Below are 15,679 nucleotides of genomic sequence, written 5' to 3'. Positions count from 1 at the left end.
TCGCAGCACTTACATCGGCACTCGCTGCTTCACCTTGCACTTTAATATTATGGACATTTTTCCGCTCTTTAAATGATTGAACCAACAAATTCTTCATCACAATCACCTTCACTTGCTGCACAAGCAGCTTATAAAGCATGGAAAGGGCTTCGAGCCTTGCACTAAATTAAAGCTAACAGGCATGATTTTGATCACCTAACCAAATTTTTAATAGCTTTTCCATTTCAATAATAAAACCACTGCATTGCTTAGTAATAATTGTAGCTTTCATTGGGCAGGGCCTTTCACATGCTCCATTAATCTCACTTTATCCTTTAAAATTGTTCTGATCATTGACCAACTGTAGCCTAACACTTTTCCAATGACCGATGGTGTTTCACTTTCTGATCACTTTATTATTTTCTCTTTATTTTCATCGTTTTCCTTTTCTTGATGCATCACCATAACTTGCATTGGATTTACACTTTGGAGGCTGGTTACAAGAGTAAATAAGAGAAAAAGTTGCCAAATAGAAAGTCGCACTCTCAACACAGTGTTAACGGCAATGTGATCTGACTTAAAATGGCAGATGGCATTCTCCATCCTCGAGCCAATGAACCACTGAGCGTAGTCCATTTTTAAGTATGTGTTGTCCATGAGTTGGATGTTCTTAACCTGTGGACTTAATCTATACTGTATTGTTATACATGGAATTTATTTTTGAGAGATGCAGTTCTGAAGAATGTCTCCTACCCTTAAATAAATTAATAATCTTTTGTAGGCTTATTTTAGAACACACTATTCCATCATATGTCAGATAGATCTCATCAGAAGAATGGCTTCAGAGTAAGAAGGTTGAGGGTTTAAGCTGAACTCAAGTTTCATGTATGGAGGGATTACATTGAAATAGAGATGTGCAGGGGCAGTGCCAGAACGAGTGTTAGAGGAGGGCATTAGGGTAACCAGGTGGGGCACAGTCCGACAGTCATAAAATTGCTCAGTGGGCGGGGGCCACAGGTAGTGGCCTACCTGCCGAGTAGATGTAAACCTCCTCCATCCTTCTGATGTAGTAGCAAAAAGAGTTGCTTTTAATGTGTGGAGAGTCACTAGTGTGGATCAAGTTGGATACTAGTGATACTTGATGCATGCTAGTGGCAGGGATGGGTCTGAAGCTAAGCGATGACCACAAGCATATGGGGGGACACAGCACCTTGCGGAAATGGGAGTCGGTGGGGAGGAATGCCACGTGAATGTATGGGGTACAGCACTTTGCAAGGGGGTGCTAACATCTTTTATGATGTGTCAAACAGAGGTTGTATGTATCCTCTCAGCTGAACGTAGGTGCTACCTGATTTGTTGAATATTTCCAGCCTTTTCTATCTTTTATTGGTCTGCAGACCAATATTATTTCTTGCCACGGCAAGTCTACAACTGACATGTTGGTGTTGTGAATCACTGCAACGGAAAACATGAACATGATCACTTTGCTGTACATCCGGGAGGATGTTTCGTTATTCTATATTTGTACAATCAGATGACAATAAATTTGATTTTATAAGATGTATTTGTGTCTGGTAATATTGCATTGCACACTGGAAATATACAGAAAAATTCTGTACAGGTTATGGTACCATTAAAAAGGTTTGGTTGTTCGAGAAGGAAATCTCTCGGTGTGAGTTTGATATGGTGAATGCTCTCTGCAACTGCATTTATTTTTGTGACTTGTAAAATAGTGAATATAGGAATTAAGTATTGAATCTTTTTTCATTGATCCTGCCAACAATAATTTTGGAATGAATGAAAATATAATAATGCAGTATATATTTCTTTTCTTTGGCTTGGCTTTGCGGATGAAGATTTATGGAGGGGTAACGTCCACATCAACTGCAGGCTCGTTTGTGGCTGACAAGTCCGATGCGGGACAGGCAGACGCAGTTGCAAGGGAAAATTGGTTGGTTGGGGTTGGGTGTTTGGTTTTTCCTCCTTTGTCTTATCAGTGAGGTGGGCTCTGCGGTCTTCTTCAAAGGAGGTTGCTTCCCGCCGAACTGTGAGGTGCCAAGGTGCACGGTTTGAGGCGATATCAGCCCACTGGCGGTGGTCAATGTGGCAGGCACCAAGAGATTTCTTTAGGCAGTCCTTGTACCTCATCTTTGATGCACCTCTGTCTCGGTGGCCAGTGGAGAGCTCACCATATAACACGATCTTGGGAAGGCGATGGTCCTCCATTCTGGAGACGTGACCTACCCAGCGCAGTTGTATCTTCAGCAGTGTGGATTTGATGCTGTCGGCCTCTGCCATCTCGAGTACTTAGATGTTGGAGATGAAGTCGCTCCAATGAATGTTGAGGATGGAGCGAGACAACGCTGGTGGAAGCGTTCTAGGTGCCGTAGGTGATGCCGGTAGAGGACCCATGATTCGGAGCCGAACAGGAGTGTGGGTATGACAACGGCTCTGTATACGCTAATCTTTGTGAGGTTTTTCAGTTGGTTGTTTTTCCAGACTCTTTTGTGTACTCTTCCAAAGGCACTATTTGCCTTGGCGAGTCTGTTGTCTATCTAGTTGTCGATCCTTGCATCCGATGAAATGGTGCAGCCGAGATAGGTAAACTGGTTGACCGTTTTGAGTTTTGTGTGCCCGATGGAGATGTGGGGGGGGGGGGTGGGCTGGTAGTCATGGTGGGGAGCTGGCTGATGGAGGACCTCAGTTTTCTTCAGGCTGACTTCCAGGCCAAACATTTTGGCAGTTTCCGCAAAACAGGACGTCAAGCGCTGAAGCCTTATTTTTGTATCATCAAAAATTATTTGACCACATTGAACGAGCTGCATGTGATTTGGCACCTTGTATTATTGGAACCAGTCTGTTCTTCCCGAATCCTGCAATGTCATAGAGCTCCTCTCTGGTTCCTAACCTGTGAGTTACTATATTTTAGATCTACACTGTTCTTATAACAATTCTCTTCATCATTCCTTATGTAATTATGGTGATCCTTCATTAATATTAAACTTTAAAATTGGACCATCATTGCAGTTAAAGATGACTCATAAGTTTATTGTAATGTCCTGTTGTTGCATTAGATAAAAGCTTGCCTTGAATGGGTCATCCTAATAAAAGATGTGCTTAAGTCAGATTTGAGCAAAAGGTGGGAATAAATTAAATTATGGGTCAAAATGTATTCACGATTGTCCACCTAAATGATCATTGGGATTCCTGCCGTCACATTAAATATGAAAGTATAGAATACTTATGAATGTGATTTCAGTGTGTTTTGAATATTAATGCCAAATGTGTGTCAAAGGAATTTCCTCAATCAAGCAATCATTTTTTTTTGTGTTGGTGAGTAATGTTTTCAAGATCTGCTATTTTATTTTTTCATAATTTTTGTTTAATTAAAATAAATAAAACAACAGAAAAGCAGAATATCTGAATCAGGGATATAACATGTATATAACAATTAAGGAAACAGCCAAAGAACCCCATATCAATAAAAAAACCAATAGGTTTTTAAACAATGTCAATACCAGGGGATCCTAGCAGCAAAGGAAGCACATAATATTCAATGGATTCAGTCAAACACTCCACCCTGTCCTTCCACCTATGCACCTTCCACCATTCACCTTATTTATTTTCTCTCCCTCTCTCACGTTATCTCGTCTCTTGCTGGAAATTCAGATGTCTAACTGTGACAGTGTTCCCAGAATACCCACTGGGTCTTTTAAAATCACTTAATTCAGTTTTCATCAAACTTGTTTTCTCTTCTGCACATGTACCAAAAATGTGTACTGTATCTAGATTGATGTGTATTAAATGAAGAAGGGACAAGACATATTATTGGGATTGGACTTTTATTATTAAAAAAAAAACATAGCTAAAGGAGAAAGAAATGGAAATTTCCATTGAAGAATATTTTACCTCTTCTATGAATAGAACTATTAAAGAATAGAATGATCATTTGACAAAAGTTTGATAGATGGCCCTGATCATAATTGTATCTTGAAGCTGAGTGAGAATGCAACTCTAGACAGAAAGAGCTACTCACATTTCTGCCACAACCTATTTCTGGCTCTTCCTTGCATGTGAAAGTTTAGCCGCTGACATATTAATGAGCACTGTTGACTACGATCATTGTTGCCTTGTTCTCCCGTGATTGGGAATCCAATTGAAACTAATAGGACTGCTCAGCTGCACCTGATCATCATCTCACTTTCCCTACCTCCCATCACCGAAACCATCCTCCAATACTTTTTTTTTCAGTCTGAGAGTTTTGTTGGATTATTGTAACTGGTATTTTAGTTATATAGTTGAATTATAATGTACAGCATTCAATTAAAAAAAGTTGTAGACTAAAATGGTCATGAGATATTAAAAATAAGAACAGAAAATGCTGGAATCATTGAACAGGTCAATAGTATCAGAGTTCATGTGTCAATTAACCTGAATGTTCATTTTTGTTTCAGATTTCAAGTGTATTTTCCTTTCACATTTATTTACCTGTGAAGTAATACAAGTTTTTACTGTTGGATAAGATTTAATTCTTGTTTTCAATGGTTGTATGTTGTTGGATTCTGGTGTTGTGGTATTTTGTGATATTAAGTCAAGCAATGAGCAGATGTCCCTCCTAATTGAAACATACTCATTTGTTCAGACAGAAGAGGATCTAAATGTAATCTAGTGATATTTTGAAAATAAAATCTGTAATGATTTTTCAGAGATTTCCCAAACAGGTCAATATTGGTATTTGGAAATGTATTATTGCTATTATGCATCTCCTTACCCCAACAAAATGCCCTTTGAGGAGTAGAAAAATGGATTAGAGAAGAACTATCCCCTTCAAAAGTTGTGCATCTCCAGTGTGATCAATTTCTACAGTAAGCTGCAAAAGGAATGTAGCTCCAACTCACAATCTTAAAAAATCTGATTTATCATCAAATCTTCATTTCAGAAGAAGAAAGTTGGGATTTTGTAAGCGTTTATTCATTAGAAAGTCCTCCTCAGCGACAAGATCTCCATCCTCAACCGATGGTCAGAACACTTCCAATCTCTTTTCAGTACCAACCGCTCAGTCCAAGATTCCGCCCTGCTCCAGCTCCCTCAACAGCCCCTAAGGCTAGAGCTGGATGAGGTTCCCACCCTGGATGAGACATATAAGGCAATCGAACAACTGAAAAGTGGCAAAGCAGCAGGTATGGATGGAATCCCCCCAGAAGTCTGGAAGGCTGGCGGCAAAACTCTGCATGCCAAACTGCATGAGTTTTTCAAGCTTTGTTGGGACCAAGGTAAACTGCCTCAGGATCTTCGTGATGCCACCATCATCACCCTGTACAAAAACAAAGGCGAGAAATCAGACTGCTCAAACTACAGGGGAATCACGTTGCTCTCCATTGCAGGCAAAATCTTCGCTAGGATTCTACTAAATAGAATAATACCTAGTGTCGCTGAGAATATTCTCCCAGAATCACAGTGCGGCTTTCGCGCTAACAGAGGAACCACTGACATGGTCTTTGCCCTCAGACAGCTCCAAGAAAAGTGTAGAGAACAAAACAAAGGACTCTACATCACCTTTGTTGACCTCACCAAAGCCTTCGACACCGTGAGCAGGAAAGGGCTTTGGCAAATACTAGAGCGCATCGGATGTCCCCCAAAGTTCCTCAACATGATTATCCAACTGCACGAAAACCAACAAGGTCGGGTCAGATACAGCAATGAGCTCTCTGAACCCTTCTCCATTAACAATGGCGTGAAGCAAGGCTGTGTTCTCGCACCAACCCTCTTTTCAATCTTCTTCAGCATGATGCTGAACCAAGCCATGAAAGACCCCAACAATGAAGACGCTGTTTACATCCGGTACCGCACGGATGGCAGTCTCTTCAATCTGAGGCGCCTGCAAGCTCACACCAAGACACAAGAGAAACTTGTCCGTGAACTACTCTTTGCAGATGATGCCGCTTTAGTTGCCCATTCAGAGCCAGCTCTTCAGCGCTTGACGTCCTGCTTTGCGGAAACTGCCAAAATGTTTGGCCTGGAAGTCAGCCTGAAGAAAACTGAGGTCCTCCATCAGCCAGCTCCCCACCATGACTACCAGCCCCCCCACATCTCCATCGGGCACACAAAACTCAAAACGGTCAACCAGTTTACCTATCTCGGCTGCACCATTTCATCAGATGCAAGGATCGACAATGAGATAGACAACAGACTCGCCAAGGCAAATAGCGCCTTTGGAAGACTACACAAAAGAGTCTGGAAAAACAACCAACTGAAAAACCTCACAAAGATAAGCGTATACAGAGCCGTTGTCATACCCACACTCCTGTTCGGCTCCGAATCATGGGTCCTCTACCGGCACCACCTACGGCTCCTAGAACGCTTCCACCAGCGTTGTCTCCGCTCCATCCTCAACATCCATTGGAGCGCTCACACCCCTAACGTCGAGGTACTCGAGATGGCAGAGGTCGACAGCATCGAGTCCACGCTGCTGAAGATCCAGCTGCGCTGGATGGGTCACATCTCCAGAATGGAGGACCATCGCCTTCCCAAGATCGTATTATATGGCGAGCTCTCCACTGGCCACCGTGACAGAGGTGCACCAAAGAAAAGGTACAAGGACTGCCTAAAGAAATCTCTTGGTGCCTGCCACATTGACCACCGCCAGTGGGCTGATAACGCCTCAAACCGTGCATCTTGGCGCCTCACAGTTTGGCGGGCAGCAGCCTCCTTTGAAGAAGACCGCAGAGCCCACCTCACTGACAAAAGGCAAAGGAGGAAAAACCCAACACCCAACCCCAACCAACCAATTTTCCCTTGCAACCGCTGCAATCGTGTCTGCCTGTCCCGCATCGGACTGGTCAGCCACAAACGAGCCTGCAGCTGACGTGGACTTTTTACCCCCTCCATAAATCTTCGTCCGCGAAGCCAAGCCAAAGAAAATTCATTAGAAATTAAATTGCGATATTACATGGTACACACTTGCTCAATTTTCTGGAACTAGGTGGCTTTAACTGCCTGTCTATAGTTGTCCTTAAGATAGCGGTGGTAAGCTGCCCCTTTGACATTGATTTATCTATTTAAATTAGACTTTCAGTGCTGTCAGATTTGGGTGGAGTATCATGCTGGTGTACAACTTGGAGAGCAACCTGCATATGAAGATGATCACTTAGGTTTGGTGGTAGAAATCACAAGTTTGGGAGGTATTGACTAAGTAATCTAGGCAAGTAACTGCAGTGTATTTGTAGATGGTACAATTTGTACAGCTGATGATGAAGGAAATGAATGTTAACGCGGTTGATGGAATACAAGTCAAATGGGATGCTTTATCTTGGATGTAAAACTTCATGTAAAAATTGTGGGCAGCATGGTTGATGTAGTGGTCAATACCTTTGCAGCGCCAGCAATCAGGACCAAGGTTTGAATCCCATGCTCTCTGTAAGGAGTTTGTATGTTCTCTGTGTGGATTTTCCCTGGGGGCTCTGGTTTCCTCCCACTGGTTGAAATGTACCTGGGGTTTAGGCTATGTGGGTGTAATTGGGTGGCATGGACATGTGGGCTGAAATGGCCTGTTACCGAGCTATATGTCTAAATTTAAGAAAAAAACATAATTCACAATTCTGGAAGCTGCGCTCATCCAGTTAAGTGTGAAGTATTCTGTCATACTTCCGATTTATGTCTTTTAGATAGTGGAAAGACTTTCAGGTATTCCCTCAAGATACCAACTTCTGATCTATTCATGTAGACATAGTATTTACATCATCCTGATGAGTTTCTAGGTAGTGGTGACCCACAGGATGTTAATATTGGAGGACTTGGCAAGAGTAATGCAATTCAATGTCAAGAGTAAGTAGTCTGTTGTTTTACCACAGCTTCAGCAACACATGGAAAAATGTAACCTTGATGACAGTTTTATACTGTGCATTTTACACAGCTATTGAATGCTTTCCCTTTTGACTTTGAAAGTTGTCCATAGTGACAAATCATTGGATGGTAAGGTTATCAACACCATGACAAGATTCTGGGTTTACAGCAAAAATACCAAATTATATTATTTTCCAATTTAAGGCCTTTTTTCTCTGCCCAAGGTCATGATACAAACTATGACAAAATTTGTACAGGTCTGTGACTGTTGAATAATATAGCACCATGGGATCGTGTATTAATGAAATCCACGAACAGAATGCAATGTTCTTTCGGCAATTCAATTCTCTTGAAGGAGCAATTTGTGAAAAGTCTTCTGTAGTTGTAAGGTCACAAGTGAGTCATGAATAATGAAGGCCATTCAACATCTTAGCTCAGCAATGCAGAATGAACCTATAACTCCAGTGCTCTCATGGCACCTAATCTTAAATCATTTCTATTTCTCTCATTCAATTACTTTACCTGCCAATAAGTTAATTTTTTTCCTTTTGTGAAGAATAGCCCCTTATCCTCTTCTGGTGATATAGTTTGGAATAGTTTTCTAAATCTGTGTTTGACTTACCATATTTGGTGTCATGTATGTTTATATTACCTCCACATTTACCCCACTAATGTTAACCCATATGAGTACACTGAATTGTTATTCGGTATAGACTGCACTCCAAATGTTGTTATTCTATCTCTAGTACAATTTGAACTATGTTCCTGGATGGACTTCAGACCAGTATTTTAGCAGGCCACTAAAATGACCTAAACAATCTCCTTAAATTTGTTTCAAAAAGCATTTTTGCTGAGAGAGTTAATGGTAATATGCTGATACTGTGGAGTGGTTTCCTGAACAGACAGTCCAGATTATCTGGCAGAATGCCTCATCACCAGCACTCACTAACCAGCAACAGGACATGACCTGATTGGCTGTGAGAGGAGCCCTCCTGGTCAGATCCTTCCTAACTGACTGGAACATCACATGCAATGCACGTTACCCTGGGGTGATTGTGATGGGGAGGAGGCAGTTGCCCACCTGTTTGCAGACTGCAGGTTTGCTAATAGTATGTGGAGAAGGATGAAAGGGTCCTTGTCACAGTTCATCCCAGCAGCAGCATCACAGAAGACTCACTGATTTACAGGTTGTTCCTGTGGACGATCGCAGAAGCAGACTTCCAGAGCTCTTGGAAGATCATGAATTCAGTGAAAAACACTCTTTAGTCTGCCCAAAACATGTTGGTCTTCCTGCACAGGGTGATGCCAGTGAGGGAACGCTGCTGCCTGGCTCATTCCAGACTGCAGGAATGCGTGCACTGGAACCTGGACAGCCCATGCAAGGGGGTTCTGATGGAGATTAATTTTAATTTGAAATGTGTGATTAAACATACTTAAGTAGAAATAAATAGCTGGCAATTTCCATATCAAGAGTTGTATCATCATTTATCCCACAAAAACTGAGTTTGAAAATCGGCACCCTGCACACTGTTGTACGAATCCATATTAAATTCCATTGTTCCAGTTTTATCCGAAGACTTATCTCATTTTTAAAATCTGTGTAATACCTTAATGGACTGTGGGAATTGCTGAAAGATGACAGGCATTTATTCCACAATGCATTTAGTTTGGTTTTCTTTATAGACTGCTGAATTAAAACAATTAACCTGTATCACCCTACATAATTTTCTTTCCTGTTTCATAAAACCAAACAAATATCCTGTTGTTTTATTTCCTAAAGGATCATCGATTCAATGATGAAATTGACAAACTGGCAGGATACAAGACAAAGTCCATTCTGTGCATGCCGATCCAGAACTGTGATGGAGAGATTATCGGGGTAGCACAAGCCATCAACAAAAATCCTGCTGGAGTGCCATTCACTGAAGATGATGAAAAAGTAAGAGCTCTACAGGGTGTTAATATTCTGAATATTATGTTTCCTTTCGGTTTGTGAGGTATCCAAAATGTCAACAAGAATTGGAGGAGAAAATCTGTAGAGCGATAGACAGCTGCAGGAAACAAAGTTGTGATAGTAGGAGATTTTTAACTTTCCACATTGACTTGGATTCCCATACTGTGAAAGGGCTGGATGGTTTGGAGTTTCTCAAATGTGTTCAGGAAAGTTTTCTAAACCAATATATAGAGGTACCAACTAGAGGGTGTGCAATACTGGATCTCTTATTATGGAATGAGGCAGGACAGGTGACAGAAGTAACTGTAGGGGAACATTTTAGGTCCAGTGATCATAATGTCATTAGTTTCAAGTTAATTCTGGAGAAGGGTAGGTCTGTGTCTTGGGTTGAGCTTCTAAATTGGAGAAAGGCCAATTTTATGGAAAGAAGAAAGGATCTAGAATGTGTGGCTAGGGATAAGTTGTTTTCTGGCAAGGACGTGAGAGGTAAGTAGGCAACCTTCAAAGGTGAAATTTTGAGAGTACAGAGTTTGTATGTTGCTGTCGGGATTAAAGGAAAAGTTAACAGGCGGCAGGAACCTTGGTTTTTGAGAGATATTAGGGATATGGTTTGGAAGAAGAGAGCTATATAGCAGGTTTAGGCAACACGGAGCAGAGTGGTCAGCTATATATGAGGCCAGAAGAGATGGGGAGATCTTAAATGTTTCTTTTTTAACATCAGTATTTACTCAAGAAACTGGCACAGAATCAAGATAAGTAAGGAGAAACAAAGAGTGAGGATATGGATCCTGTACAAATTGGAGGAGGAGCTCCTAGCTATTTAAAAGCAAATAAGAATGGATAAATCCCTAGGGCTTGACAAGGCATTCCCTCAGACCGTGAGGGAGACTAGTGTAGAAATTGCAGGGGCTCTGGCAGAAATATTTAAAATGTCCTGAGCCATGGGCATGTTGCTGGAGGATTGGAGGGTAGCTCACATTGCTCCATTGTTTAAAAAAGGCTCAAAAAGTAACCCTGGAAATTATAGGCCAGTGAGCCAGATGTCAGTAATAGTAAAAGATCAAAGTCTGCAGACACTGTGGTTGAAGTAAACACATAATGCTGAAGAAACTCAGGAGATCAAACAATGTACTTTATATAGAAAAAGATAAAGATACATAATCACCATTTTGGGCTTGAGGCCTTCATCAAGGTATGGAAGAATGTGGGCTTTGTATGTGGAAAGGTTATGTTTAACTAATCTGATGGAGTTTTTCGAGGAATTTACCAGGAAAGTTGATGAATGAAAGACCGTGGATGTTGTCTGCATGGACTTTAGTAAGGCTTTTGACAAGGTCACAAGTGGAAGATTAGTCAGGAAGGTTCAGGCGTTTGTATTCATGGTGAGGTAGTAAAATGAAACCAGAGAGTATTGGTGGATGATTGCTTCTCAGACTGGAGGCCTGTGACTAATGATGTGCCTCAGGGATCAGTGCTGGGATCATTATTATTTGTCATCTATATTAATGATCTGGATGATAATGTGGTAAATTGGATCAACAAGTTTGCAGCTAACACAAAGATTGGAGGGGTTGTGGACACTGAGGAAGGTTTTGAAAGCTTGCAAAGGGATCTGGATCAGCTGAATATATGGCAGATGGAATTTAATGCAGACAAGTATGAGGTGTTGCATTTTGGAAGGACAAACCAAGAGAGGACATACATGGTAAATGGTAGGATGTTGAGGAGTGTGGTAGAACAGAGGGATCTGGGAAATACAGATACATAATTCCATGAAAGTGGCATCACAGTTAGATGGGGTTGTAAAGAGAGCTTTTGGCATATTGGCCATCATAAATCAAAGTATTGAGCAGAGGAGTTGAGATGTTATGGTAAAGTTGTATAAGACATTGATGAGCCAAATTTGGAATATTGTGGCCAGTTTTAGTCACCTAACTACAGGAAAGATATTAAATGTTTGTAATAATAAAGGATTCCATTTATAAATAAAACAAGTAATATTATTTTCAGAAATCTATTTTTGCCCATCTAGGGGGTTGTTCAATATCAAATTACCTACTAATAAACCAACTGTGCTGCTTCATAATAATTATGAAAACAAGGTAACTGTAAACCACCTAACTCATAGCGCTAAGTTAATTTTTGAATAGAAACTCTTGACAATTTTCCTTTCCATAAAAATACCCGAATTACTTTATTTCCTGAAAATCTTTTTGGTATTACACATGTTATTGATTGAAAGAGATATTGTATTCGAGGGTATAAATTCATCTTTATACAATTAACCCTTCCAATGAAAGTCAATGGTAAATCTTTCCACTTATTTAAATCAATTTTAATCTTATTCAGTAAAGGTATATAATTTAAATTATACAAGTCCTGATATTCTTTGTTTACAACTACTCATAAATATTTAATTTTACTAGACCATCTAAATTTAGTCTTTTGCCTACAATCTGTATAATCTTCATCAGCTCTTTTCTCAATTAACTTTATATCCTGATAACCTACCATATTGATTCAGTAAATCTTGTAATGACTTCAATGAACTTTTTGGGTTTGTTAAATATATCAAAACATCATCTGCAAACAAACTAATCTTATATTCACTTCCTCTCACCTTAATTCCTTTAATATTAAAATCCTGCTGAGCAGCTTGAGCCAAAGGTTCTATTACCAAAGCAAACAAAGCAGGAGAAAGAGGACAACCCTGTCTTGTAGAATGAGATAATTTAAAAGAATTTCAGATCTGACCATTCGTCATTACTCTTGCTTAAGGTCTAGCATACAAAGCTTTAACCCAACCTCTAAATAATGGACCAAAATTAAATCTTTTTAATACTTTAAACAAAAATTTCCATTCAACTTGATCAAATGCTTTTTCAGCATCTAAAGATATTACCATTGGTTGATTAAGTTTCGGTTTTGCTGCGTTAATTAATGAAATCAATATAACTATATTATCTGCTGAGTATCTACCTCTAAAAAAACCTACTTGATAAATATGTACCAATTTTGGCAAATAATTTGCTAATCTATTAGCTAAAACCTTAGCCACAATTTTATATAGTCAACATTCAATAATGATATCAGTCTGTATGAAGCCACTTTTAAGGGATCCCTATTTTTTTTTTGGTATATCTGTAATCAATGCTCTTGAAAAGGATTCTGGAAATATACCAGTTTCCATTGCCTGTTTCAATACATCATTATATAGTGAAAATAACAAATCATTAAATTCTTTATAAAACTCTATTCTAAATCCATCTTCTCCAGGAGACTTCCCATTGGGCATTGAACGCAAAGCTTCCTTCAACTCTAAATCAGTAAAGGAAGCATCTAAATCTTCACATCCAGCTCATTTAATAATGGCAAATCCAATCTAGATAAAAAGAGAGTCAATTTGATCCATCTCTTGATCACCCTCTGATGTATATAAATTTTTATAAAATTTAAAAAAATCTCCATTTTTATCCTCTTGTCTCTATGTAATCTCACCATTTCTGCTAAGAGCATTAATTGTTCTCGATATTTGCTCAGTTTAAGTTGCCACGCCAAAACTTTATGGGCTCTTTCACTCAATTCATAATAACGTTGTTTAGATCGCAAAATCATTTTTTCATATCTATATGTTTGTAAATTATTATAACATAATTTCAATTTGGATAATTGTGACTTATCATCTTCAGTATATTTTCTCTAAATTTTTTTCTCCAAACTTTCAATTTCCTTTTCCAAACTTAAACTTTCTGATAAATACTGCTTTTTAATCCTTGCTGTATAACTAAGAAATTGACCCCTCAAATAGGCTTTTAAAGCATCCCATAAAATAAATTTACTCTGTACTGAACCTTCATTCATTTGTAAATAAAAAAATTATTTGATCCCTTACATTTATAATAAATTCCGGTCTCTCTAATAACATCTCATTAAATCTCAAACGATAAGCCATGTCAGTTATTCAGTACCTAAACATTTGACTAACAACAAAGAATGATCCAACAATAATCTATGTTTATACTCTGCATAATTAAATCTCCCCTGTAACTGTGCAGAAATCAAGAATAAATCTATTCTAGAAAAAGAATTATGTCGAGTTGAGTAAATGGCCATGTGATGAGTTGCTTGTTCCCTAGCAGGAGCATGAGAATTGATGGCATGTTGGTGCAGACTGTGCTGGTTGAGGGTGATGGAGGCCAGAGTTGGGTGGAAGATGGCAGTGTCCAAGATGGCTGTCCAACCTGCATGTGGTGTTGCCAGATCTGGAAGATGGCACCCAAGATGGCAGCCTCCATGTCTTGTATGTGGCACAGCTGGGTCTGGAAGATGGTGGACCCCACATGGTACTGCTGGCCCTGGGTGATGGCGGTGTTGTGGAAGACAGATCCTCATGTGGTGCTGCTAGGAAAGGGTTTGGACTTGCACACCAGCGTAGTGTCCCTTCTTTCTGCAGCTGGAGCAGATTGAATCCTTCACTGGGCAGTGTTTTCTCTGATGCTTGCCCAGGCCGCAGAAGTAGCACTTTAGGGGTTCCCTGAACACGCAGCTGTGGTTGGGTCATTACCAGAGCCAGTTGAGAGCATCAGGAGGCTTTCATGGAGTACTGCTGATGTAGTCTGGTCGTTAGTGGAGTGGGAAAGTGGTGGCAGGTCCCAGGATGGCTGTGACTGGGGTAACCATGAGGTGGTCGTGTTGTTTATCAAGTAGGTCTCCATGCTCTGGAGAGACAACTCCAGCATACTTGCCAACTCGACTACTCTCCACAAACTGAGTTCCCCTTGCTCCAAAAGTCTCTGTTGTATGTAATTTAACTTGATCCCTGCAACGAAGGCGTCCCGGATCAGGTCCTCTGTGTACTCCGCGGTGGACATGGCTTTGCTTTCACAGGCCCTGCCGAGTGCTTACAGGGCCTGAAGAGATTCAGCGTTTTACTCACCGGGTTGTTCTTTTTGAGTCACTAGAAGGTGTCTAGCATAGGCAATGCTGATTTTATGTAGGTATTGCCCTTTTAGGATGTTCATGACCTCCTGGTACATTGTGGCATCCCTGGTCATGGAGTACACCAGGATGCCGACCCGGGAGTGCAGCGCTTGCAGTTTGTCGGTCTCAGAGAGCACAATGGTAGAGGAGGCCTGCAGGAATGCTTCAAAACTGCGGAGCCAGAGTTCAGAGCTGGTGATTGAGGGTCGATTTCCAGCTTTTCTGGTTTGAGGAACTGAGTTGCAGGGAACTGTGGAACAGCCACCTTTATACAGGAGCCTGTGGGGAGGGGCCACAGATATAACTGGCCAATAGGTATGCTTGATCTGACAATAATACTTTACAGTGGTTTATCACACTCATCATGCAAGACTGAATGAGGTAATAGAAAAACAGAAAGTTATGGCTGCTGGGGATACAAATGCCACAGGATTTCTGCAACAAAACATTAATAGAAACTAAGATCAGCCACATGGAAATGGCTGAAGCTGTGCCCCAGGATGGTGATGAGGAGAATGGGTGATCCAGAGTGGAATCAAAGTCAGATGTTAAGACAACCTCTGAAATAGAGGATGATATACGACCAGGTGATAGTGCATCAAGTGTTGGAAGCAGGAGAAGTAAGAGGAGTTCTAGAGCAGGCTCCAGAGTTTCAAATACAGAATCTGTGGTGATATGTAATTACACCACTAGGTCACCAGGGGTCATCCCGGTGACCCTGTATATAAAACAGTCCAGAACTACAGTCTAGCCTTCCAGGTTCGTCTTGCAGAGAGACAAGACCTCTTGGTGTACATATTAGTTTATTAAAGCTGTTTTATACTCGCACTGCTGGTATGGTTATTGTCGGTACAATTTAATAAATGTAGATAGAATCTACATGTTTAAAGGTTCAGGCAGACGCGACAGCTCTTGAAATGGAAA

General features: G+C 40.5%; 1 protein-coding gene across 2 annotated transcripts in view; it reads left to right on the top strand.

The window, feature by feature from the left end:
- Positions 1-15,679, top strand: part of LOC138751620 (dual 3',5'-cyclic-AMP and -GMP phosphodiesterase 11A-like) — a 272,213-nt gene that overhangs the window by 44,173 nt on the left and 212,361 nt on the right. For both annotated transcript variants that reach the window (XM_069914141.1, XM_069914140.1), the window contains exon 2: positions 9,602-9,760. In XM_069914141.1, coding sequence (XP_069770242.1) covers positions 9,602-9,760 — 159 coding nt within the window. The remainder of the gene's footprint in view (positions 1-9,601; positions 9,761-15,679) is intronic.

This window comes from Narcine bancroftii, chromosome 1 (genome assembly GCF_036971445.1).
Source record: "Narcine bancroftii isolate sNarBan1 chromosome 1, sNarBan1.hap1, whole genome shotgun sequence".
Taxonomy (NCBI): Eukaryota; Metazoa; Chordata; class Chondrichthyes; order Torpediniformes; family Narcinidae; genus Narcine; species Narcine bancroftii.
The sequence above is the reverse complement of the archived record's forward strand: the minus strand, read 5'-3'. Positions and strand labels throughout refer to the sequence as shown.